The 27,685-nt window shown below is 39.2% G+C and overlaps 1 protein-coding gene across 1 annotated transcript; it reads right to left on the bottom strand.

Annotated features, from left to right (window-relative positions):
- LOC145992471 (multicopper oxidase 3-like) lies at positions 1-27,601 on the bottom strand. Its single transcript, XM_083128853.1, has 10 exons — positions 27,480-27,601; positions 26,070-26,193; positions 24,882-25,092; positions 23,610-23,830; positions 19,352-19,556; positions 14,981-15,168; positions 13,030-13,234; positions 6,035-6,259; positions 2,641-2,862; positions 1-128 (listed from the first exon to the last, which is right to left on the bottom strand). The coding sequence occupies exons 1-10, from the start codon at positions 27,587-27,589 to the stop codon at positions 1-3; spliced, it is 1,839 nt and encodes a 612-aa protein (XP_082984979.1). The 5' UTR covers positions 27,590-27,601.
- Positions 27,602-27,685: the final 84 nt, after the last annotated feature.

Consider the following 27,685-nt stretch of genomic DNA (forward strand, 5'->3'; position numbering starts at 1 on the left):
TCATAATTTAAAGTTGCCACATTTTGGAAAGTTTGGTGGAGGGGGTGGCAACCCCCCTTCCACGTAGAACACCATCTGCATTCCTGTGATTATGTGGTACACAAGGTGGCAATGGAAGAGCCAGAAACCTAGAAAGGAAATTAAAAAATTAATAGCCATGTTAAGCTTTGTAACAATGACGCAGGATTTTATTTGTCTCTTCTCAATAAAGATTGAGTAGTCTATATGTTGCACATATATTTTACAGTATAGCCAGTGGCGTGCCTAAGTGAGCAGTTAGTGGGGTTCATAACCCACATCCAATTCCTGAAGAAAAGAATAAGGCAATAAAAGATTGCAAAATGATGACTGTCTACTGAAAAAAATTTAGGTAACCCCATTTAAAATACCCTGGGCACGCCACTGGCTCTAGCAACTACAAGGGTTGGATAAAAAGTAATGACAACACTGTTATTATTGCTACTTGACTGTATTGGCAGAGGAGCACGTGTTACATTCCTTCAATGTAATCGCTCCCCCCCCCCCCTCCATCTCTACGACCTTCTGCCAGCGCGTCCATCTCTGTCGATGTCCCGCAGTGACCGCCCTATAGCACGTATGATGGCTTCGCGCGTGTCGTAGTGCTTCACGCCCAGTGGTTCCTTCAATTTGGCAAAAAGGTCGTAATCACACGGTCTCATACCGGTGAATACGGCGGATGTTCCAGTACCTCCCACTACCAGTTATGCAGGAGCGCCGTCACAGTGTTCGCAGTGTGACACTTTGCATTGTCAAGCAGAATGATGGGACACCGTGCCAGAACGTGCCGTCGCTTCCTTCTTAATGCGAGACGAAGGTGGTGTTGCAAGAAGGTGCAGTAGTAGGCTGCGTTGACCGTCTGCCTGGCAGACGTTGTTCTTCTTACCTAAACATATTGTTAGGGCGCTTGCACTCTCGTCCTCTGCTTCAGAGCACTGCTGTATAACATACAATCGCATCCCACTCACTATACTTCCTCGTCTGACATTCCTTTATCAACCACGAAACGGTTGTGGCGCTGTGACTCGCCCCTTTCACGGGACAGCAGTGTTGCCATTACTTTTTATCCAACCCTTGTATTAATGAACGCAATTACTCCCGTAACTAGTACAAACAGTAAACAAAGAGCATCATCATCCATTTGGGCTTCGACTGAGGGACGGCATGGGTTGGAGCCCGCCTGGGTTCTCGGCCTGTGTATAGGGCCTGTGGCAACCCACCGTCGTGAGGAAATTGAGGAGCTACGAGTGAGTGAGCGTAACCCGGTCTCGGAAATCTCCTACAACGGCTGAGGGTTCGACGTGCTAACCCCACGTCACCCCATTACCTGTTGAAGATCTCCACATCTCTAGGTAGGATTGTGGGAGGGAGACTGGCAGCCGGGAGATATTTCTGAAACCCTGTCGTGCCATGGGTTATCATTATACAGGGTGCGGACAAAAATATGGAAACACCATGACATCGGAACCGGTGATATCGACGCAATTTTCCCACTAGAAGTCTGACATTCTTTTGTTTTGCGCCGTGAGATAAGACCCTGTCGGCCTGGTAGAAGTCGACAGTTGCGCTGTAGATAGCGTGCAGTGCAGTTGATACTGAATCATGTCCGAGCTGACAGTGTTTCAAAGAGAGCAAATTGTTGATGCCTGCCTTGCAGGAGCCTCTGTTACCCACAGTAGCCATATTATTTAGTGTATCGAGAGGGACTCTATCCAAGATCATGATGACATAATAGTGACAGAGACAGAACGACACTCAGAAGGATTGTGACCATGCTTTGCATGAAGAATGGTGCAAGATCCCATTATCTACCATCCAGGACTTGAATTTGTCTATTCCTCGGAGACTGCAGGCCGTTTTGGAAGCTAAAGGCGCTCCTGCACCTTATTAGCTACAGCATTCCGGCTTTTCTTCGCAGGTGTTTCCATATTTTTGTCCATCCCCTGTATATGTAATTATATCCAACCTGTTTAGTTCGTTTTGGTCTTATGGCAAATATATGAATCAAGCTATTAGAAGTATGTATTTAGCTAAGTGTAGGTTTAAAACGCATGCATGCATGTGGAATGCAGTTTTTGTTGGAAGGCGAGGGAAGTAACGTTGAAAATATCTAGGTCCCTCCCAAACAAGACACCATTCCTGTGAGTGGCCAGAGTGGCTTCGGCCATTTTGGTTCTTAGTGTGGTACATAAAAATTTAAATTCTACAATAGATTAAAATAATCTATTTTACCATTAGTAAGCTTGGAGAGAAAAGTTATTTCACTTGTTTGCCTCCTTTCGTCGAGTGACAAAATATTATAGATTTCGCGTAATATGTGGGAGTGTGCCTACCCTTGGTACAGTGGGATGCATACGTATTACCAAGCAAATTGCCCATCACTATGTTCATGTGCTTGATTTTACCCAACGCAAAGTTCAAGAATTTAATAAAATTCTAAACAAACTGATGATAACTTGTACACCCGCATACGTTAAAATCTATTCTTTAAAAACACATAGGATGCAATATAAAAATTGATAAAAGTAGCCATGGACAATTTTCCGAGCAATACCTGTGCATCCCACTGTACCGATCACCCTCCATCCATTAGAATGTAGCAACAAAGCGGTGCGCACTTACCAGGATTGTCCGTTTTGAATCTGATGATAGCGTAGCCGTTGTTTTGTACTGGAACCGTGTCTTTGAAGGGTGGTTTTTCCAGAAATCTCTGCAATTGTCCGTCGGAGTCCATCCTCATGGCCTCCTCCATTGAGATCTCTCCGTCCTCTTTCCTCCCCTGGCAGAGGACCACGAACTTATAGCCGTGAAGGTGAAAGGGGTGACTGAGATTCACACCCTGCACTGCAAACACAGAGTTAGGAAATGTAACAACAACCAAGGAACTTGTGACGCTCCAAAATACTCGAAGAAATGTGTAAAAGCGTATTTTCTTACAACTGCTCTTCGGATTGATGCACTAAAAATGAATCAATTGAGACACAATCACTTTCTTGTTCATTATTGTCATAAAATACAAGCAACTTGTAACGCATCAAAGTCAACAAACACATATTTAAGATAATATTAGTTTACACATTCAATAGTTGGATGTAATGGTTGGATTGTAATGTAATGTAATAATTGGAACTTCATATGTTTCCACGATGTATAAAGTAACAACAATAATGTAAGGATACATAACAAATCATTGTTAAAAACCTTCATAGTTATAAATTTTTACTTGTCCATATCGTTGTACCTTAGCCTTACTGTGCATAAAGTGAACTTAAAACACCAACTCAATCAATCAAAATCAATATCGTTGTTCCTATTGTACGAGTATTATGTATGATTTAGTGGATTAAATCATTCAATCAAATGATTGATTGATTGAATTAGGTTATTTTACCACTTTTTTTAAATTTTGGCTAATCGCAACCATGGGGATGAGTTATGATATGATGAAATTAATGAAAGAACACTCACAAAGAATTGCCATGCACTATAGCGATTCTAACCCGGGATCTCTGGTGTCGTAGCGCGCTGTGATAACCACTAAGCCACGGAGGTCGGCAACTGTGTCAACTGATATACCATAAATCAACATTCTGTGCACATTTGTATATATAGGAGATTCACACATACACACACAAATAGGCTATATATATGTACAACCTTAGTGACAATGAAGTTCGACCAGTCACAAATATAGGCGTGCGTTGTGAAGGAAGGAGAACACATGCATATGCTGAACATATTTTATTCAGCAGGCTACATGGAACAAAGGAAAACATAAATTTCCGCTGCAACGCAGTAATGTATGGTGTCCACACAAAATAAAACATTTTCGTCCATCTACACGTGACATTGAAGTTCGACCACTGTTAGAGGGGATCCTGTTTACCATGGTGTGACGCCGCCCCGTCGGCGAATAACTGTGGCAATGCGTCGGGGCATGCTGCGGACGAGTCGTTCAAGGTATTCCACATCGATGCGGTGCCATTCCTCCTGCAGGCAGGCGATAAGAGCAGCCACTGTCGTGGGTCCCCTCTGTTGCAGGTCGCTTAAGAACACGCCACACATTCTCAATGGGCGAGAGGTCGGGACTCGATGGTGGCCATGGCAGAGTTCGCACGTGATGGCGAGTCAACCATTCTCTTGTCAGCCGCGCTATATGAGGCCTGGCATTGTCGTGTTGAAAGATGAGACGCCGCCTGTGGAACAGATGCCTTCGCACTGTGGGAAGATGCCGCTCCAGTATGCATGTATAGGCGTGTGCATTCACAATGCCCTCACAGACGTGTAGTGGGCCAACCCCAGATGCCGTCATGCATCCCCACACCATCACTGACGCAGGTTTCTGTACCCGACGTGCATGACATTTTGCTTCATTCTGTTCCTCCTTCCGACAAATGACTGTTTTTCGTATTTTCCCGTACACAACATTGAAAATGGATTCGTCCGTCCACAAAACCCTGTTCCACTGCCGAAATGTCCATCCCCGGTACATTTGTGCCCACCGTAGTCGATTGCCTTTGTTCAACATGGAAAGGAAGGGTTTACGTTTCGCCTTGTACACTCGGTAACTGCATCGCTGTAGGTAACGGCGAATGGTTCTGGTTGACACTTCAATGTGAAAGCGTTCTCGAGACCACAGTCGTAATTCGGCCACAGAAACATGATTGTTGGTCTGGATATAGCGCCTAAATATCCGTAGGTCATGCACGCTCAGCAGGCGTTTTCCACCGGGGGCCTTACCTGGCTCTGTAGTACCCGTATTTTGGTGGTGTTTGATGATGCAGTGGACGGTTGACTTGGGTAAGTTCAGTTGGCACCCTATTTCCCGTTCACTGAGTCCATCCCGTTGCAACTCCACCACTCTTCTCCTCACGGTGTTGTCAATAGGTTTGCCCCTGGCCATGGTGATGATGCACTGCGGTTCCTCGGTGCACAGCACGTGCTTATATACGGCGGACTCCCTTATCGTGTCCGTGACGTCATGCTTCCGTCGAATGCGCCACTATCTTGAATTTCCCGTATGGGTCTGGTGCCTGGTCGAAGTTCAATGTCACGCGTATAGTTCCCCGTTTTCTTTTTTTACGTGACCTTGGGTGCAACATGCTGGGATCACGATTCTTGCCTGCTCACACGCCTCCTCTTACACACATGCGTCACTTCTGCGGGTCACCCATTCCACCGCCTATGCCTCTGTGCATTTAATCACGTATTCCTTTCTGGTCGAACTTCATTGTCACCAAGGTTGTATATATTACCCACCCTTTCAAAAGGAAAGAAGAAAAACCATTCTAGTTTCCCATCAATAATGACATCAAAAACTTAAGTTATTATTGTACCAGGTGGTTATAATTAAAGTGACGGTGTTCAGAGTGGTACAGCACGGGCTGTAATGAGAGTAGCAGTCTGAAACTTCGTAGATATGCTAATGAAGCAATGCGCTCGCGAATTATGCCAAAAAAAAATAGTTCCAATTCTCGCCACCAGGGTAAAAAACGGCGCTGTAAGCAGTCAAAACGTGGAATTTTCCATAACTCTGACGTCAAAGTCGGTGAAATTGCCTAACCATTGTGTGAGCTCCCTGGTTGTTGTTGGTGACGCTTGTTGCTTTTTCCTTTAGTAATGTTCATGTAATTCGAATAGTGAAATTGTAGAGTATTGTTTTCTGCGATTTATAGTGTTTTTCCTGTAACTATACCAAGTTTTGACTGCTTACAGCGCCATTTTTTACCCTGGTGGCGAGAATTGGAACTATTTTTTTTTTTTTCATAATTCGCGAGCGCATTGCTTCATTAGCATATCTACGAAGTTTCAGACTGCTACTCTCATTACAGCCCGTGCTGTACCACTCTGAACACCGTCACTTTAATTATAACCACCTGATATTAAGGCTACTAAAGCAGGAGCAATTGTAATAATCTATTTGTATATTAAGTCTGAGGTAAAACCACTGATTTCTTTCCTCTTTGGCACTATTTAACTGTATGAATAACTAAATAAATTCGTGTCAAAAACTTACAAGTGTCCACGAGTACAACTTCAACCACGGCGTCTTGAGGAAGCGTTTGAACATGCGTGCAGTAGCAAGGCTTCTTCCCCTGGCACCTCTCGGGGATGCGGTCATTGCTGCAAAAGGCTTCCGGCGGTATGTCCTCCATCTGCGTGAGCAGTGGCGAGGGAGGACTCGTGAAGGACAGGTTATTTCCCATGAGGCTCGAAGATGGCGGGAACTGGACGTTGGCCTCTGTTCGAAATAAAACAAAACACTGTGAGGACAAGTGATTACACTGAGGTAGCTTACACATCTCGGTGGCAGCTACGTTCAACTTACTTTGTGCACAAGCACGATCCATTTTTTAAAACACGCATTCACGCTAAAGTGGGATAGAAGTCTTGAAGATACAAAATGTTGAATCCTGCTAAGAAAGTAAAATTAATTTCCACTATACACCATTTAAATTTGAAATACAGTATGTATTAGGGGTGGGGGTTTCAGCCCACGAGCCCTCCCCCCTGACTACGTGCCTCGTGGCGACACTGAAAAATATATCGCTGTCCCTGCTCAAGAAGAAAGAACAGTTTCGCCAAGTGTAATTGGTCTTGGAAGTTGTGAGTTTTATTACCAACTGTAGTGAATTAAGCTACACCTAAGGATTTGTGAGGGTATTATAACTGTACCATAAAGAGTAACATTATAAAAATAAAAATAAAATGATGCGATCAGTTGAAACCAAGATTTTGTTCGTATTTGGAGGTTTATATTTGCCCAAAATTAAATTTACATCACTTTGGTTTTGTTTTAATTGAAGGACATATCTAAACTTCAAGCATTTAAAAATATTTTTATAACTCAGCGGTGTAATTTGGTTTATGATGGATCAGGAATGTACTTACCGTAGATTGCCAATTAATGCAAAAACGCGCATACGTTTGGTTTCACCAGATTTTACTTGATCATTCATAAGTACGTATATGGGTACGAACATGCATTTCATACGGATTACCAACACATACAAACCATTTGGAATACGTTTCTGTGGAATTTCGACAATAAAATTAAGATTTGTTACAATAAGCGTCTTGAAGAGTAATCCTAAAGTTATAAAGTTGTGAAACATAGCCAATTCTCAAAGAGGGAAAAATCTAAGATGTGCGTAAAAAACCCTTTTCCCACAAAAATTATAAAACCTTTATTTACCTTTGATAATTAAAAAAGATACGAAAACACGTAATAGAGTATTGTAATATCTGTTTTATTGTACCAACTTTATTTTACAATCATTTTCATGTATTAACACGGTACAATTGTATAATTATCATTTAAAAAATATTAACAAGTTGATATTCTGTGCATATGGTTGTAACAGTGTGAGTTTTGATACACTGCATCATCTAAAAGATCGCGGACTCAGAGGATGGAGTCGTTAATTTTTACAGAGACTTAAATTGGGTCTATTTTTCTCACAAAAACAAGATGTATCCGTAAAACGTGATAATCCTGTGGAAAGAAGCATTGTATTTGTGTTTCGATCTTAAAAAAGGCCATGATGAGCCTTTAAAGTCCAAAGGACATAAAAATAGTGACGTGTCGGAAAGACGAAAATGGTCGGCCATCTTATCTTCATAAGAAACATTCAGATAAGTATTTTCGAATTGCCAAAAATATGCAAGATATAAGTCAATAAAGTGGGCAATAATCTTTTATTTTAAATTTGACGAATGCACAGAACTTTGATATTGCATGTGCTAATTTTGACAAAATCGAATAATTGATACTGGTATGAAAATGCAAGTGTGTATGTTGTTAATTTTCTTTTAATACATTGTTCATAAGTTGTCGATTCATAGTAATTTTATTTATTACACTTAAAGTGAAAACCACTATTTGGTCGGTAACTGGGTACATATTAAAAATTTCGACTTGAATTTCTTATCAGATATGATTTAAACAAATATTAATTTTTATTAATTCTTTTGAAAAAAATAATTACGATATGTTATCAGTTTGCCGAGGGACATAGTAGTTCATAGTATGTTGACAATACGCGTATAGGCTGGTAGGATTTGTTTATCGTAGTATGGTTTTCACATATCCACAAACGTCACTTTAACAAATTTAACTTCACGATGACGTTACGTTGAAATTTACACCGTCACCGCCATACATAAGTCCACACTTTTCATCTATAACATGTCTGGCAATTATTCACCACTGTAAATAACTATATAATTACGTTATGACTTTTGTTCATTCGCATTCTATTTCAATCTAAACGCACATTACCTATAGTTCAAATCACAAACCCTGACACCTTCTGTAAACAAAACCACCTGCATGCAGAAAGCATTGCAAACTCATAGAAGTAAAATGATCAACACAACACGAAAATCCAGCGTTGTTACAGGATTCATTACGTAAGGTAAAACAATGCAAATTTGTAGTATGGGATACGCTGCCGCAAATGACGTCTCACTTTAAACCCAATGCTCTTTCTTTTTTTACTTATTGCTTCACCTTTATGGTTAACTCTTTGCACCAGTAATCATTTCCCATAAATTTGGCTTCTTTCTTTGAATATATTTTACTTGCATTTTTTAGACAAAATGATATAACATGGTAATGTATATTTCTAAGGTTTGATATAGATAGGAGTGTATTTGAAATTTGTTTGTACATTTTATGTAAATTGTATCTTATGTAAATAAAATATATAATGGGCATAAACAGCCATATGCATTGCTGTAAGTCCAATAAATATATTGATGATGATCAAAACAAGACAAAAAGTTCGTAAATTTATTGCGGTTGGAAACTTTGACAAGCATCCTAATAACGATTCTTGTTCCGCCAAATATAGTGCACTTCGTAAAATAACTTGGTGACATGGCAAGGCAAGATAAGTGTGAACATTTTGTAGTAATATAACTTTCAATGAGCTTAGAGATTTGTGTACATAATGATATTTTATAACATTGGTTATTTTCTAAAAATAATCATGTGAACAGCAAGGAAGTAGTGCAACTTAGTAATATTGCCTGACTTAGCCTTAGAAAAATAACATGCCGAGTTCTATGCGTGAGGGAAAGTCTCCGTTTACTCCGAGCTTGTTTTCAAAACACCAGCAAGGACAGCCTTTGAAAAGGGGTGAGAAACAGATTCTACTCAATATTTATGTAACGTTCTGTCAGTAGTATCCTGAGAAACCAGTAAATGAAGTGGTTAAGTTGGTATCCCAGCGCAGTGGTGTGTCAGTGTCTGCAGTTTTAAGGGTCATGAAAGAGAGAATGACCGGGAGAGTAACAATGTATGCGGCTGCATATTCGTCTGATGTTTTGAGAACGGGTTCTCACATTCAGAGGTTCTTATATAAAATGAATAGGTGCGGCGAACTATGAGTGTAACAGCAGATGATTGCGGTCATGGATCAGCTGACGCGGAGTGATACATCGAATCGGTGAGACCGTTTGTTTACAGAAGGTCTCAGGGATGGTGATTTAGACCTTAGGTACATACGCCGGTGTTAAGTTTAATAATTTATGCTCAAATTTTCTTCCACAGTCGAGTGTCCCTACATTTATTTTTCAACAACCAATGCGATGGGTGGTACTGGACAACCCTAAACATTTTACAGTGCGTTAGTCTGTGCTTTACTTTCACGTTATACAACTTAGATTTTCGTTCTTTCAGTACAGCCCGAGTCCCTGGATGTATGACTTCGACGTCATGGACTGTCAGTGCCATCTAGTATCTTTCCAGCCACGTACCGATTCATTACGTAGGTTTTATATAACCTTGGGTTTTATTTGTGTCTGTGTCTGAAAAGTGAAGCATGCAGAAAGTACAGAGTACATAGCTGATACTTCAAAGAGCTGAAACTACACTATCTTCTCGTGTAAATTATACATCATCCCAGGTATATGTTATTTCCTATTATACACTTAACAGTTCTTATACTTAATTGTGCGTATATCCTTTATTATTCGAATTTTTTATTGCACTAAGGAAAGCAAGCTTTATCTGCATTTACGTAATTGACACACATAATAATATAACTTAAGTCACACAATTCAAAGTATAAATGAGGTAGATTAATTTAATTTAAAAAGCAATATTGAGTAAAATTGAACAACGTTGAACCAACAAACGTCAAAATTTTACGAAAACAACATGCAATACAACAAACATACAATCTATAGAAACATCGCAGATGGACAACGACTTTTCATTTCAGGATTAGCGATTTGTTGTTGCTTTTAGACGTTTTGAGGATGGGAAGGGGGCGATAGGCTCTATTTTTTTCCATCCATTAGAAGATGTGTATTTAAAGAGGCGTGCCAGGCTTGAGTTCTATTAGTTAAATTAATTTGGCTCATGATTTAAAATTGCGTCATAATCTTCTACCGGTGAAGTCAAAATTCTAACTCGCTGAAAACGGCGAAGAGAAAAGTTAATTGTATGCAACGTGGTGATATGAGAGAGAACACTGAACAGTTTTGAGTTTTGGTGTCTAGGGAATGAACGGGATTGAATTTTAATGGATCTCTCGTGTCTCGTGTCAATTGGGCAAGCTAATTGTATTCGCAATGTTGTTATCATGATTCTGATTGAAGTGAATGTTATATAAATGTTCTTTTTCTTCAGTTTCAATCTTAAGTAAGTAAACGAAGTTAAAGTTTAATTTTAATTTCCTGTTATTTCCACTTCCTGAGTGGGCTCAGAGTACCTGTGCTGACTTCTCTTGCTTACTGCGACAGGAGTAAGGATCCAGTGACGTGGAGTGTACGTCACAATACAGAGGATCTGCCCACAGGCGTGCGCAGACTAATTTATTTGGGGGTGCCTTATGGGGAGTTTCGGTTGCCTATCTGCACCATGCTAGCCTAATTGTCGTAACTCCATGTTTGTTTTTTTACAGAAACTATTAGGTATATGAAGATGAAATATTATCATAGTCTGAGACTGAGCTATAACGGGGGTTGCAGGGGGCGGCCAATATCACATTGTTTTGAGAGAGACATCTCAGAAGGAACGAATTTCTTTACTTTTATAAAACACGGATATTATTTAATTATTTCTGTGGTAGTTTCTAATATTTTTTTAATGAGCACACATTAGGGGATGCCCAGCTACCCCTGGCGCTCCTCGTGCGCACGCCTATGAATCTGACAATTTTCTGTCGTACTTTAAAAACTTTTGAAATATGACGAAGAAAGCTGCCAAGAGTTTGTTATTCCATTTACATATTATCCAATTCGAACGTTGGATGTATATGGTTGGATAATATAAATGACATAAGCGCACCAAAGGTAAGCTACAGGGGGGGGGCGAACACAGCCCCTATTGCTATTTTTCCTCTCATAATGGCAGTCTCCCTTTAAAACTTTAGGGTGCAATTATGATACAGTGTGTCCGTTAATTTTCAATGCACTATTAATTTGTCATGCCAAGGTAGGTAAATGTTACAGTTATAAGTAGTGCCATTTAAAAGGCGTGGTCTGAAAGTTTTACATACCATAAATTTGATTTGGTTCTTGTTATTTAGCGTTGCTTTTCTGCCACTTAAGGCTTATCGCGACGATGAGGATGGGTGATGATATGATGGAATTTATGACGGGTCAGTCACATAGAACGCCCATGCCCTGACAGGAATTCGAAACCGGAACTCCCTGACGTCGTAGCGCGCTGTGATAACCACTCCGCCATGGAGTTACATATATAGATTTTCAATATGAGCTCCACTTGTATCTCGACAAATGTGTACAGTAATCCAACTCCGTCTAACATGATCCTGTTAGTTGTTTCGCCGATTCTATACTTCAATTTATCTGTATGCATTGAAAGCGTCTGTCAAAGCCCAGTTGAACACTGGTGCATGAATTTTTCGGAAGATGCCATTCCTGAAAGTGGCGGAGCCCTGACGGTGAAGATAGGAACTATGCAGATGCACCGCCAAGTTTGAAATTTAGAGATTTGGCATTCACATGACATGGGTGGGCATTATTGTAGCTCCGTAGTGTTTATCATCCAAAAGTACATTAATCTTTTACTCAAACGCTGTACATAATAGGAATGGCCACAAGATCCGGATATCGGATATTCGGATTTCGAATTATCCGATATCCTGATATCTGAATCTTCGGATTTGAATATCCTGAAAAATCGGATATCCAGATAATCCGGATATCTGAATCTTGGATAATTTGAATATTCGGAAAAAATCGGATATCCAGATAATCCGGATATCTGAATCTTCGGATAATTTGAATATCCGGAAAAATCGGATATCCAGATAATCCGGGTATCTGAATCTTCGGATAATTTGAATATCCGGAAAAATCGGATATCCAAATAATCCGGATATCTGGATATTCGGATAATTTGAATATCTGAAAAAATTCGGATATCCAGATAATCAGGATATCTGAATATTCGGATAATTTGATAATCCGGAAAAATAGGATATCCAGATAATCAGGATATCTGAATATTCGGATAATTTGAATATCCGGAAAAAATATGATATCCAGATAATCCGGATATCTGAATCTTCGGATAGTTTGAATATCCGGAAAAATCTGATATCCAGATAATCCGGATATCTGAATATTCGGATAATTTGAATATCCGAAAAAATCTGATATCCAGATAATCAGGATATCTGAATATTCGGATAATTTGAATATCCGGAAGAAATAGGATATCCAGATAATCCGGATATCCGGAAAGAACAAATTTGATGAAGGATTTGTAGAAAATCCGTACTGTGAATTACGAAAATGACGAATAAAGAATATGTGGATAGCCCATAAAGCGGATAAACAATAAAACTTTCAGGATAATGCGCATATTAGAATAACCCGGATAATCCGAATATCCTGATAATTCGGTTATCTGTATAATTCGGATATCAGAATATCCGATATCCAGATATTTTTGGATTTGGCCATCCAAAGTACGTAACACTGGTCTATAGACGGCAATGACAGGAATAGAATGACATGCATGGCACTTACTTATGAATGGGTGGTACTGGCCAGGGACGAATAGTTCTTCCCGGTTCACGAAACCGTAGAATCCGAACGGCATGTACAGCTTGTAGTCCACGTCCTCCAACAGGAGTTCCCTCCGTATGTCCCCTGCGTACCTCAGATCGGCGACGCAAATGGATTTCCCGTCTCTGTCGGGAGCATCGCAGTCGTCATCCAGTCTGTTCAGAAGCTGTGGGAGAGTAAAAAAAGTGAGAGTCCCGAAATTCAGGTCAATTACTTTTTAAACACCCTGTAGCAACATGTTAACTTGGCTGCAAACCATGTGATGTTTTTTAAAGGATCATTATACAAGAGAGAGAGAGAGAGAGAGAGAGAGAGAGAGAGAGATAGAGAAGAGAGAAAAAAAAGAGAGGAGGCTCACAAAAGATTTGATTTGATTTGAATTTAAAATTTTGGGAGCGTCAGCACTTAGGCTATTTTGCTCCCGTCAGATTATACAGGGGCCAGCCCCTTACCAGTACAAATAACAACTCTAACGTTGGATAACTAAAAATTTTAAAATGTTCTGACTTGTGTTAAAAGCTGAGGCTGTAAAGGGGCACTCAGCACACATAAGGACAAAAGAACAGGACAATACAAACAAAATTATACTGGCCATGGGGCCAGTCGCCAGAGCCTCGTTAGTCTTCAGTCCAGGGTGCACTAACGTGGAAGTGAGATTGACATTTGGGTGTACTACGTGGAAGGTCACCCCTTACACCCCGCTCACAAAAGACGCAAAGAGGAAAGAGAAATAAGAGACTCAGAGGGTGAAAGCAATAATAGAAGCGAGAGCAATAGCCGACAATTAAAAATGAGAGAGAGAGAGAGAGAGAGAGACAGGATAGGAATAACACGTTAAAGAGAGAGAAAGAAAATAAACAAAAATGGAGGAAGAAACAAGCGATAACAGACGATAAATAGAGAAATAATGATAAAAATACAGAGAAAGATGAAGGAAAAATAGATTATAAAGAGAGAAAGAAGATAAATAAAAGTGGATAGGGAGGAAAGGATTAACAGAGACGATAAGAAGGGGATAGAAGATAGGTTAAAATGGAGAAAGAGGAAAAATAAAGAGGGAGTGTCACAAAGGGACGAAAACAGAGCGACTGAGTGAGCGAAAGAGAAACATTGTTTTTATTAATATTATAATTTCATGACATTCACCCCGTGAAGTTTGATTTGAAAGCGGATGGATTCAACAGCTGGTTTAGGCTTTTTTTCCCATTTGTTAGCAGACACCACAAAGTTAACTATGAATATTTTAATCCAATCTCATGTCTAGAACCTTACACTTTATGTGCGAATGTCATACACGTAACGCATGGATGTCCATAATGTGAATATAGGACACTTTGTGCAACGACTCACAAATCAAGTTTTTGTTTGAACCCTTAATGAGTAAAATTACGTAATATTCAAACATAAATGAAATCAGTACGATTTTCAAGGGACTCCACTACCCTTGAAAGTTCGTATTTTCTCCCAGGATCCAACTTTGAGAGTTCATGGAATTTCCTATTGCTGCAGGCAAGAGCGTTCCTAATCAATCGATGAAACGGAAACATTGGATTTTTCAGATATTTTTCAGTTTCCGACCCAACAACCACTTACGGAGTGGCTTTTAAGGAAGTTTCACTGCCGCAAAATTCATTGGAATACTCAGAATTTCTCTTCTAAAAAAAAGTGGAAAGTTTACTTGTGGCAAAAAAAAATTGAATCTCTAAGTTCCTAAAAATATTTCTTTCTCTTTCGTTCCTGACGATGCTTACATTACAATAACGACATAAATATAATTATAGTATTTTTGTAAACATTGTATCATAAATTAAAAAATATATACTTATTGGATTTCAGTAACAAGGCTGTATAGTATTCTAGGAACTGCGACATTGACAAGTCATTTCAAATATTTACATGCAAAGAGACTCACCATTCCTTCAGGCAACGTGTCGTTGTATTCAAGCGGCCTCGAGAGATCATTTATTGATGCACCCTTGTACAATAGAATGGCAAGCTGGTTGGGGAAGTTTTCGGTCGTGCATTCGCCAATGCCCTTCAGCTGGATCCAGTAGGCTCCTGGAGAATCTTTCGCTTCCAGTACGAAGTCGTATCTTTCACCTGAAAATTTGGAAACAAGATAATTTAGTTACTAACATAGTTTAATCACATTAAGAGAGCATTAAAGGCATCATTTCCTTTTATGATTACAAGAGATCAGTGGCGCTAACTATATTATATTTTATGGGAAGGAGTTGGCGGCAATATTGATTGGTAAATCAATATCGATAAGTAGGTGCCTATTGGGAAGAACAAGTGGGTTCCCTAACTCTCCACGGAATACTTTTTAAAAACTTAAAATTTATCTTTCTCTATTTATATATGTATATTTATATTCCTCTTTCTGGGTCTCAAACTATTTCTCTACATTTTCGCCTTCCCTCCTGTGTTTTACAATCTACTTCTTGCCTTATTTTCTTCTTGTTGAGTAGCTCTTTCTTCTTTTTCTCTTTTTATCTTCATTTTCAATTTATTCTTTCTTTTTCTTCTTTCCTTCTTTCTTTTTCTTCTACCTTTCTCTTTCCTTTTCTTCTTTCTCTATCTTTCTTTTTCTTCTTTTTTTCTTATCTCTTTTCTCTTTTTCTTCTATCTTTATTTTCCTTTTCCCTCTTTCTTTGTCTTTTCTTCTTCCTTTTTCTTCATTTTCTCTTTCTTCTTCTTATATCCCCTCTTTCTCTTTTTCCTTCTCTCTTTATCTTCCTCTTCCTTCTTTCTTTCTTTCTTTATCTTTCTCTCTGTTCATCTCTATGTAGTCCGAGACAATAGAGGGTCTTCAAAGGGGCATAGATAGCATATATGAGGGGTGCATCAAATATAAAATGAAGGTAAACATTAAGAAGACAAAAATCATTGCTTTCAAAAATGGCTACATATTTAGCAGACAGGAGACATGGACATACGGGAGGGGTTAAATCGAGCGGATTAAAAACTTCACATACCTGGGGGCAACACTCTCCATGACAGGGAGTTGGACACACCACATAAGGGCCAGAAAAACTAAAACAAAATTTGCAATAGAACAAGTCATAAGGACAATAAACAAGGCACCTCAAATGCCTTTCCCTGTCATTCAAAACCTCTATTCATCAATAGTATTAGGTACATTAAACTATGGAATAGAACTGTGGGGGTTAAGGGGGGACAACACAATAATTGGCATACAAACAGAATTTTATAAGAGAGTAATGGGCGTAAGCAGAGGCACGGCCAACTGTGGGATTCTCAAGGAATTGGGCCTGAACAGAGACGCGGTACAAGCACGGATGAGGGTTGTTAAATATTGGATGCGATTATCACAAGAGGGCCAAACTACGCTGAGGGGAAAATGTTTGGAAATACAGACAAGGGAGGAAAACGTTTACAGCTGGGGTCTGGAAGTGAAAAATGTCTTATATAATAGCGGAATGGGTTGGGTATGGGAAGAGGGAGGAAGGGGGGCATCTCAACAGAAAATCAAATCAGAGACAGGTTACTGGACATAGACAGACAACAAATAATAGCAGACTGCCAAACAGACCTCAATCAGGGAACAGCTAAGAGTAAGAGAATGGGGGAAAGCGAAATATATCCAGGTTGTGGGAAAAAATGAAAGAAGCGCGCTGGCATGGTTCAGATTAGGGGGATGGAAACAACTAAGAAAGAGAAACGAAGCAGGAGAAACTATATGTCCTTTGTGCGAGGGGGAGGAGACGGACAAGCATATCCTACTGAACTGAACTTCTACACGTAACCTAAGGGACAAATGGATGAAAAACTTAACAGGGAGGGAGGTGATAGAAGTGGTAGACGACAGAATAAAGATAAAGGAAGCGGGGCAGCAAGTGGGGAAATACCTGGGAGAAGTAAGAGAACGGCGGGGGAAAGCTATTAGAGAAGGCAGCGAAATGAGTGATCATGCTCCAGACGAGCCATCTTTATAGTGTAAGTGTGTGTAAAGCAAAATGTATGCGTGTTTTGGTGAGAGTGCAGGAAAAGAGAAGTGGGGCGAGGAAGAAGGAAGAAAGATTGGAAGAAGAACTGTCGATGGAGGGGAATAATGTGTATATAGGGGACAAAGTAAGAGACAGCTCAAAAGAAAACTAAATGTAACAAAATAGTGTAGAAAAATAAAAAAAATATGTAGTGCGTACAGCCTATGGCTCGCACAAAAAGAAAATAAATCTAATCTAATATAACTACATTTTTCCCATTTTCTGTCTTCCATACTTCTTTATTCTCTCCTTTTATTCCTCAATTTTTTCTCTTTTTCCTTCTTCCTCTCTTACTTCTGTTCCCTACAGGAAAACTCTAGGCGTTAAGTAAAGAAGGTACACTGAAATGAAGATCGTGTAAGTACTTATACCACAAATGTATTAAAATCTCACAAGTGCCTTATGTCATGACATCACATGGATGATTTCACAACAGTAGCATGCCAAAAGGGGGGAAGACGGTTTGTTGGAGCTATAACCTTCAATTTAACCCAGAATTTAGCAAGTCAGATCTAAGAAAAAGTGGTCAAATGCAGCAATCACTACTACAAAAAGAAGTTGCGACATCTCCATGAAATTTCTGAACACATCAATGTTTACCAAGCATTCTACTCCACGGTTTGCTCCAGAGAGAGAATTTTTGATTTCCGTCCGCTGTTGTTGCATATTGTAACACAGCAGCCCATTTATCTTCTTGTCCTACATCAACATAACCCCTTTTATGATACCTCGAGCTTTTACTTCGTCTTCAATAGAAATAGAAACACCTGTATCAAGTCCTAGCATGATGACAACCCCTCTCACACACACACACACATTTCCACGAATTTCTCCTATGTTTGATTCAACTTTCAACTATTACTAGACATTGCTCAACATTCTTGAGTAGGTGATGTCGTTTTCGCAGAAAGATAGTTAATTACCAATGATGTTAATAGAATGTATCAAAAATTATTTTATGTACTTCAAATGCATCAAGTAACATTACCGTGTGTTGGTTTCCTGGTGCTGGATTTGCCGAATATTGCAACCCTGAATGCATCAAGACGTGTTAAGATGAATTCAGAGATGCATTGGAATGCATTTTTTTACTTGAGCCAAAAAAGTAATGCATTTTCTTGCATCTGTGTCTCTCATGCCATTATTAGTTCATGACTGATTAACGTTTCATGTATTTTTCTCTTAATCTTTTTATACTTACTAATGATTGGTTGAAATTAGAATTGTGCGAGCGTCAGCGTTACATGGGCCCAGGTCATGTCTGAGGACTAAAACCATACGCTAGTTAAATGCTAAGGCTGCACAGAGGTACTCAACACATGTAAGGACAAACACGGGACAACATAGTGCCTCCCCGTTAGGGAGGAGGGATATAATATATCCCTCTGTCGGCTCTTTTGACCCTGTGGAAATGAGATGGTATACACTACATAGTCAAAAGACACCGGGCACCCAGTGCTGTTCATTCCAAAGACACTAGCCAGGTAACTAATAGATGTCAGACCTCCCTTCGCTATTATTACAGCATTTGCTCTTCGGGACAGGCTTTCCACTAAGTTCTGGTATATTGCTGGTGGAAGTTTCTTTCCATTCGTCCTGGAGCCTCATGAATAGTTCATGAGTGCTTTTCGGTCGAGTGGGTGTAGCACGCAACCGACGCTCCAGTTCATCCCAAAGATGTTCTATGCGATTCAAGTCGGGGAATTGGACGGGCCAGCTAAACACATCCACCTGATTGTCCTCAAATCACGATGCAATGGACACTGTTTTATGGGCAGGGGCATTATCGTGGTGATAGAGAAAAAAGCCCATTCCAAACTGTTGCCATAGTGTGGGCAGCATGCTAGTGTCTAAAATGTCCTCATACACACCGCTATTCATATTGCCATTGACCAAAACCAATCGTCCGAGCCCAAACCAGGAAAATCAGCTCCAGACCATGACAAGTTCACTTTGGTGTCCAGTGACTTTTGGCCATATACCATCCCCCTTCCAAGAAGATAAAGATATACGACCAGAGACAAGGGCGTAGTAACCGGAAGGGCCTATTCTCATACTTCCCCTGCATGTGCATATGTGTGTGTGTTATTTATCAAAATAACCACTCAGTGGTCTAAGTTCAAGAATCGAGACTTGGTCTGAGCATGAGTCTTCTTTGTGAGTGCCCCTTCATCAGTTTCACCTATTCATCATTTAGCTGGAAGTGGCAGAAAAGCCCCCGACGCTAAATAACCAAAGTACAAATACCAATACATTCGATGACCTGAACTGACCTGAGAAGGAGACGAGAGTGTCTATATACACCGGCTCCACTCTCTCAGCGTCCGTCGCTATGAGCAGCATCCGGTGTTCCTGGATCTGCAGCTGCTGGGGACACGAGAGGGACCCGTCGTTGATGACACGGAAGAGGTATCTCTTTCCGGGAGCCACGCGGTAAACGTGGTAAGGCGTCCTCGTGCTCTGGCCAGTCTCTGGATCCTGAAAGCAGAGGGAAAATCAGTTGGAGCTCTACTTACAAATTACACATGATGTTCTCTACGGGCAACTGACCAATCATTATCGAATAAACAAGTCGGAAAATGTAGGTTCCATCAACAGTTCACGAGATATCAGCTATTGTCTTGGCAGATTAGCTAGTTGTAACATAAATATTTTATTTAAGGCATATATCCGGACGTGGAAGATGCAACTATAGTTTACACTGAATATAGTCTGTACAGTACGCGAAGGATGAGCAGACTATTACTCAATTTACGAAAATAGTTTCATATCCTCAGCGCTCAACTAGGTTTCCATAATATTATATAACTTACGTTGCAAGAATTAAAAGAGCACAATTTATCTTCATAAACATTATTTCACTTTAAATCGTTCGATAAAAACTCATTTTGCAACTTTCGACACAAGACATTTAAGTCAATCTTCTTACATATAACAAAACCGAATCGAAATCAACAACTTGAAACAAATATCGACATTGATACAGCGTTCTTAATTTGAATGGTTCCCTGTTAATTTCATAAACTTGTGTACACAGAAATAAAGTAGATACTGTAATTCTTGAATGTAGAAGACAGTCACAAAAAGAAGAAATTGTTAAGTACAAATAAATTTTCCAGTACGCTGTTTTATGAACTAAAAGTCCATGATAATTATTACATTATAATCACCAAACATTAATACTATGATCATACAATATTCCAATTATTCAATATTATGGAAAAAGGGAAGAGATGGGGGAAAGAAACAATGAAAGAAAAAGATGGAACCAGAAGGGGAAGAGAAAGAAAGAGTGGAAAAGAGAAAGCAAGGATGGAAGAGAAAGGAAGCGAGAAAAGGAAAGAGAACAGAGAAGCAAGAAAAGAAAGAGGGTAAAAATATAACTTAGAGAGGAAAAGGGAAAGAAGGATATAAGGGAAGTGAGGAAAGGAAGAAGGGCGGAAAAAGTAAGAAAGAAAGAGGATTAAGGAAGAAATAGAACGAAAGAGAAGAAATAAAGAGGCGAATGAAAAATAACGGAAGAAAGAGGGGAGGGAAAGAGTACAAGAGAGAGAAGGTGAGAAGAAATAGAAACAAAGCGAGAAATGAAAATAGGAATAGGAGAATGGAGCAAGAGAATGAGAGAAAGAAACTATCAAATCAACATGTGTCATTATAGTGATAATTATAATTTTAGTAGCGATAAAATATTATATTTAAGGTTGCATATATATTTATAAAGACGGAGACAATTTTTAATTTTAGAAGAAGGCAATTTTTGTATAAGATTTCAAACATTTTAACAAAGATTGGAAATGCCAGCAAAAGTTAGGTTACTTGCGAAAGTTTTTTTTTTTTTAAAAAAATATAATAAATGCTCATATTCTTATTGTGGAGGAAACTTTCCTATTGGGAATGAATTATGTCTACGCCTCTCAAAGAGAATTCTATAGTTCATCCTCTTCAGTTCGAACACTAGGCTATCGGAGAAGACCTCACGTTCATGGATATTGGCGAGGCTCTTCATATCAGCACACTCCTATGCACTTGCGTATTCAGAGGGGGGTTGAAGGGGCGAAATTTTTAGAAAATAAAAAAATTCGAAGAAGGCAGTAATGACGTCGGGAAATAAAACTTAAAATGATCGCGGATTACCATATTTATGTTTCAATAACTTTTAAATCGAATGTTTAAAATGGTAATTGGAGCTCATATCTCATGAAAATGAAACACCAACAACGAGCACCGAAATTGATTTACGGCGATGCATTCTATGGTACAAGCAAATAGTTAATCTCACTCTGTTCAGTAAAGGTTAGATTCGTAGCACTGAACCCGCGTTCACATTCAGCAGTCGATACTGGCACAATTTCAATTGAATTCACATAATCCTTGAGTGAGGTGGAAATGTATTTTGAATTTTAGTGGCGCACACATGCTTTCGCTTATATTACAGTTCACCTGACATGTTTGCATAAAACACACGTTCTTAATCATTAAATGTCATGCGTTTTCAAATCGGCTATTCATATTGTCCACCAAAGATTGAAAAAATTGCTTTAGAAATTATGGCTTTCCTTTAACTCCTGAACTACCTCCTCCTACAGGGTGAATCAATCCTTTTCAATGTATCAAGAGTAGCCATGTCAATTTCTTGCTTTGCTCTAAAAACTGAAGGATTGCGGTTTTACAATTACAGTACTTTCAGTACTTCAAAATATTGGGTGGGCTTAGGCCCCACGAGCCCATTTAAATTTACGCCACTGTACATAGTCGCCAGAAATTGCGTAAACGAAATTTTAGTATGTAGCTACGGTGAGGTAAACTTGATTGAATTCAACTGGAACACCATAAGTTCAATATAGTTTATACATGTGAGTTAGAAATGATGATCCCTGGTTCAGATACGTCATTCATAATCAGAGATTTGATGGTTCAAAGCAGAGGTATCCCTCCTATCACCCCTTCAAATCGCAACCTGCATTAAATTAAATAGATGCATGTTTTTTCGTTACTTTCAAATGACAAACTTCTGATTTTCCGTTTCATCACATTCTAAATGAGCCCAAAACGAGGTCTACAGCTTTATATGTTTCGGAATTATCAGTTTTTAAAATAACCATAAATTATAAAAAATAGAGAAGTACAGTAAAATGTATTTGTGTAAACTTTTGATTAAAAAACAGGAAATCCGTGTGTGCCCTCCAAAAATGGAATTTTGCATGCTCCAACTTCTATGTATATACATATAATATTATATACTGCTGGACAAAAAAAAAAACAGACACCTTAATATTTAACATCTGAATTGCAATTACTTATGAATACGCTCTCAGTTAAGCATTGATCAATTGAACATTCATTATTGAACATTTTCCATAGTTTTTCCGTTTATTATTTATCTATTTATTTACTCGTATTTACTTATTTGGAACACCTAGTAGGCTCAAAATTAATTTCATGCAATTTTGTTTTAATTTATTGATTTTCAATTCCTGTTGATGTTATTTTGTTTAATGTCTAGAGAGGCATGAATTTTGGTTCATAGTAACTATAGTAACAGATAACATTGTCGTTGCTGGTGTTTTTCTTGTAAGTGTATTGTAAGTTTGCTAGCTTGAAAATGAAACGTGAAGAGGTAGTAAAAGCAGTAGCTCTTCGTGATGATGGTCGTAGTGTGCGCTATATTGCTAGGGTGCTAAATATAGCACGAAGTACTATCCATGAAGCTCTCAGACGGTATGATGCAACTGGTTCCTATGGTAGAAGACCGGGTTCTGGTCGGAAACGATGCACAACAGCACGGGAAGATCGTGGCATTTCTTTACAAGGACGTATAGAGTTGGTACTTGTAGAGAATGGGGCAATGACAGCTCGCAGGTATATTACAGAATGTTTGGCAGATCATGTAGTACCATATGCACCATTCATAGGCCCAGATTTTGTTTTTATGCATGACAATGCGCGTCCTCACATTGCGAATACTGTCACGGAGTACCTGGACGAAGTTGGAATTACGCGATTAGAATGGCCACCACAAAGTCCGGACCTAAATCCGATAGAGCACGTCTGGGATCAACTGAAACGACATATCAGAAACCGCGCAATTGTTTCAGAAACAATTGAAGAGCTAAGACGTGCTATTCAAGAACAATGGGAGCAATTGGACCAAGAAGTGATTGCCAACCTTAATCGAAGTATGCCACGGCGGTTACAAGCTGTAATTCATTGCAGGGGAGGTAACACCCGCTACTAGACAGCTTATATACCCCACCAGTACCAGTTAACAATATTAAAAAAATATTGCTAAGATTTTTTTCTATTTTTTTTGGCAGTTTTCTGTAATTTTCGTTTATGTTCTAATTTAACTTATTAACAATAAATTTTAATTTGCTTTCTGTTCAATATATTCAGGTTTTTTTATTTCCAATAATTTCTGCAACATTTAGTTAGCCTTCGAATCAGAATTTATGCGTTATCACAAAAAATGCAAGTGTCTGTACCGCCACCGAATGCACCTGACAACCAAATGCTTACGACTACCAAACTCACCCGAAACCGTCCCCTTCCGTTGATGAGAAAGCTGCGAGGCAGTTGGTTGACGTTCCTGAATCTCCGTCCAGGGAAGTTGTTCGATCCCAGCTCGTGCAGCCAGTCCTGGATGAATATATAGTGTTCAGGTTCATCGTAGTCGTAAAGTCCCCTGTGTACGTTGTCGGAATCCGGATCTCGGATTACCAAAGCCCCTGCTATGCCATCAAGCCTCTGGAACTCTGCAAGTATTAAGAGAGAAACGTAATGTCATCAGTAGGGAGCGGAAGTTGATGAAATGTCATATTTTTTCTGACATCTCGGACACGATACCAAAAAGGTAATTTTAAAGTGCATTCTTTTGCATTTTTTGCCAATTTTCAGGTTTTAGGTCATTTCCCCCGATTTTCGGCATTTTTCGCAATATTCGATGTATTGTTTCGTCATATTTGTCACTTATTTCATTTTGGTAATATTCTTTCTTTTCAGCAAGGTGAACATAGGCCTTTATATATCTCGCAGCATTGCAATTTACGAGCAAAAGAAATGTTGATTTGGAGACAGTCTTTGGTGTGAAATTAATGCATTTTACACAAATTCATTCAGTGTATACGACTTTTTCATTAAATTGTTTTAAAATTATTCGGTTGTTTTTATTGGAAATCATCGTTGCATATTATAATTGAATGTGCATGGGTATCATTTGGTGCCCTTTTTTTTAAAAGCAAGATTGCATTTTGTTTAATTTCATTTTCATTTCAATTTTTAACCTGAATACTCTATTCTATTTACTAACTCCTCTACTTTGTCATTTTGGCGCCTGCTCATCTTATGTAGCGTTGTCAGCCATTTTTATTCACCATTTCCTGTGTTTCTTATCGTTGTTCGTGTACTTGCCTTACTTTTACGTTATCTTTTACACTCTGCTCATTTCCTCTTACCAGTATCCTACCTGTTTATATTATTTTTTTCTTTTTTTTAATTTAAAATTTTGAGTCCGTCAGCATTTATGCTATTTTGCACCCGCCCTTACCTTATCTAAAACATTCTGACTTAAGTTAAAAGCCGAGGCTGCAAGGGGCACTCAGCACGAACAAAACACAGGACAACACCATATCCTTTATTCCTAGTTTTCACTTCATCTAATCTTCTTTCAAGGCCCTCTCTAATAGAGTAGTGGAAACGGAGGAACCACATATTGGTTCGGATCCAACTTTAAACTGTAGGTCCAGTCCCATTAGCCTATCTGAGAATAAAGTATACTTAAAACAAAGTTTTGAGAGGATACATCACCTGAGTGCGAATGCCAGAAGAACGTGCCACAAGCTTCCGCAAGAAACTTGTACGTAAACGTCGTTCCCGACGGAATGCCACACTGGGTGACCATCCCCACTCCGTCCATGTACTGGTTGTTTCGCTGAAGGATTCCGTGCCAGTGGATGGTGGTGACGCCACCGTCCAGCTTGTTTTCCACGTCAACAACGATGTAGTCTCCTTTGCACACCTGAGAAAACAACAGAAATGCATTTGTTGGAAAGTTTGATTTCTCGTGCTGGTCAGGTTATATAAGAGGCTTCGGATGCCGCCCACAGAACTTGGTTAGTTGCGTAGGGAATCAATCAAACAGGGTCCTATCTCAGGGAAATGGAAGGAAATGCATGCACCCCTGATTGCAAATATGTGTCATCTTGGGGAAGATAGAACTGAAAACAGTACCTGTTGATTGAACAGTTTTGAAAAATGAATTTTTATGCCTTTTCTGGGGCCTCCTGAGTCCAACCTAACCTACTCACATGTTTATTATCCGTGGAAGATAGAACTGAAAATAGTACCTGTTGATTGAATAGTTTTGAAAAATGAATTTTTATGCCTTTTCTGGGGCCTCATGAGTCCAGCCTAACCTACTCACATGTTTATTATCCGTGTCCGTGTGACAACTCATTCCCCGCTATGATTACGTAACTACTTTAGCCAAGCTACGTTTTGCTCAAGTCCAGGAATGCTTGGCGGCTGATTCAAGTTCAATAAGACATTATGCACAGACATATGCATCCTCCATATATATACACTCACAAAAAGTTTGCAATATTATTATGTTAGGCAATAGGCCACCAGACAGATACCTTCTGTTGTTGCATTTCAAGATCGTGTCTATCACCTATTGACCTAATGTAACAATATTCCAAACTTTTTGTGAGGACTGTGTATGTGTGTGCATGCGTGTGTGTGTGTGTGTGTGTGTGTGTGTGTAGGTGTGTGTATCACCATCGTGAGGAAATTGGGGAGCTACGAATGAGTAGCGTAACCCGGTCATGGAAACCTCCTACAACAACGACTGGGGCTTCGTCGTGCTGACCACACGTTACCCAATAACTAGTTGGATGATTTCTCAACTGGTTGGCAGGTGGGAGTGAGGCCTGCGCATTATTATTGTTATTATTTTGCAGTTTTTGTTCGAGCGAGTGCCAAACATTAACTTACATGTATGGGAGGTCCAGGCATCATTCGATTGGCACATTTCACAGCAGTCTCGTATCCATCTCCCGAGATGCATTGCGGCAAGTAGCAGTCATTTTGGTTCGTGGTGGAACAGTTGACGCATGCGCTGAAATTATGAATGCCATTTATAACTGTTAGAAAACTGAAAAAAGAGCTCAAATTCAATGCCATATCTCAGTTGTAACTCACAATATTTATACCATTAAAATGTTATAAAAACATAGGTTTACATGGCAGCATTTAATTAAACTGGAAAATTTTATCCTCAGAATTCTTAGAAATACTGGTAGTTATTTTTGTTGTATTTACAAGCGTAATTAAAATCTGGTAAAAATCACAAAATTTATATCTTGTATTTACTGGTAAAACATGTAAAAATAAGCTAACTTTAAAAGGAACCGTTAATATAAAAAAATTGATGTCACTAAGTATTAGAATAATTAAATGATTTATGCAAGTTGCCAGTGATTTCCATTACGATGTAAAAGTTATAAATGTTATTATTCGTAAGCCTATTAGTATAAGGTCCTGATGATGGCAAAATAACATATTATTAAAACTTCCTTGATGAAAATAAGCAAGGAGAAGTTGAACATTTCGCTTGTGTAGATCAAAGAAAAACTGAACATTGGTTTAATTTTTGACAGTAAAATCAGCTTCGAAACCACATATCTCCAATTGTAATTGATGTCATATTGTGTTTATCCAATCCAATGTCTGTTCGTTGCTCCTGTATTTTCCGGCCTCGATATAAACTTTGCGGCCCTTAGTAGAGAAGTAGACATTCACACTACAACCATCAAACTTATTAACAACAGAATCCTGCCATCATTATACAGGGAGAGGTAAGAATCAAATTATATAGGTGAAAGGTTACCACGGTCGCCAGACCTAACATCCCTGGATTTTTACTTGTGGGGACACGTAAAAGCCATCGTGCACACCAAGAAAATTAAGACCCTGGACCATCTCAAAGAAAGGATCACAAGTGTCACCTCCAGAATCACTTCTATCTCACTAGCAGATGTCTTACGCAACTGTGAGCGTCGAATTGAAGCATGCATTCAAACAGATGTTAAGCATATTGAACAAGACGACTGTAACTATTACATCACTCATGTGTATGCACGTATTTGTTTTTCTATATAATCTGACTTCCTCACCCTGTAGCTCCCTTATAGTAGGTATTGTGAACAGTGAAGGAGTACAATATTTATGAACATTTAATATACGTAAAATAATAATAACTGAAAGTGCTCAGATGAGGAGATGTCAACCTGTGGAGTTCGAGCAACAAAGTGGCAACGCATCTAATGAATCCAAGTAGAGTTGGCAACACGGCAAGACAATAGTGCTGCCACCTGTTATCGTAACTTTACAACGGGCACTTACTCTGTTAATGTCGCGTAATCCTCCAGCACAAACTCGTAGTAACAGGTCAGGACTTCGCCGCCACACTCCCTTATGCATTCGCTTCCCGGGACAACTCTTGGTTCCCTCATGATGGTGGGTTCGGAATACCCCGGGAACATTGTCTTTCTTTGGCCGTATTTCTGGAAGATATCAAGTGGCATCCGATTGGGCGTTCGATACATGGC

This window comes from Lepisma saccharinum, chromosome 9 (genome assembly GCF_977018435.1).
Source record: "Lepisma saccharinum chromosome 9, izLepSacc3.1, whole genome shotgun sequence".
NCBI classification, from domain to species: Eukaryota; Metazoa; Arthropoda; class Insecta; order Zygentoma; family Lepismatidae; genus Lepisma; species Lepisma saccharinum.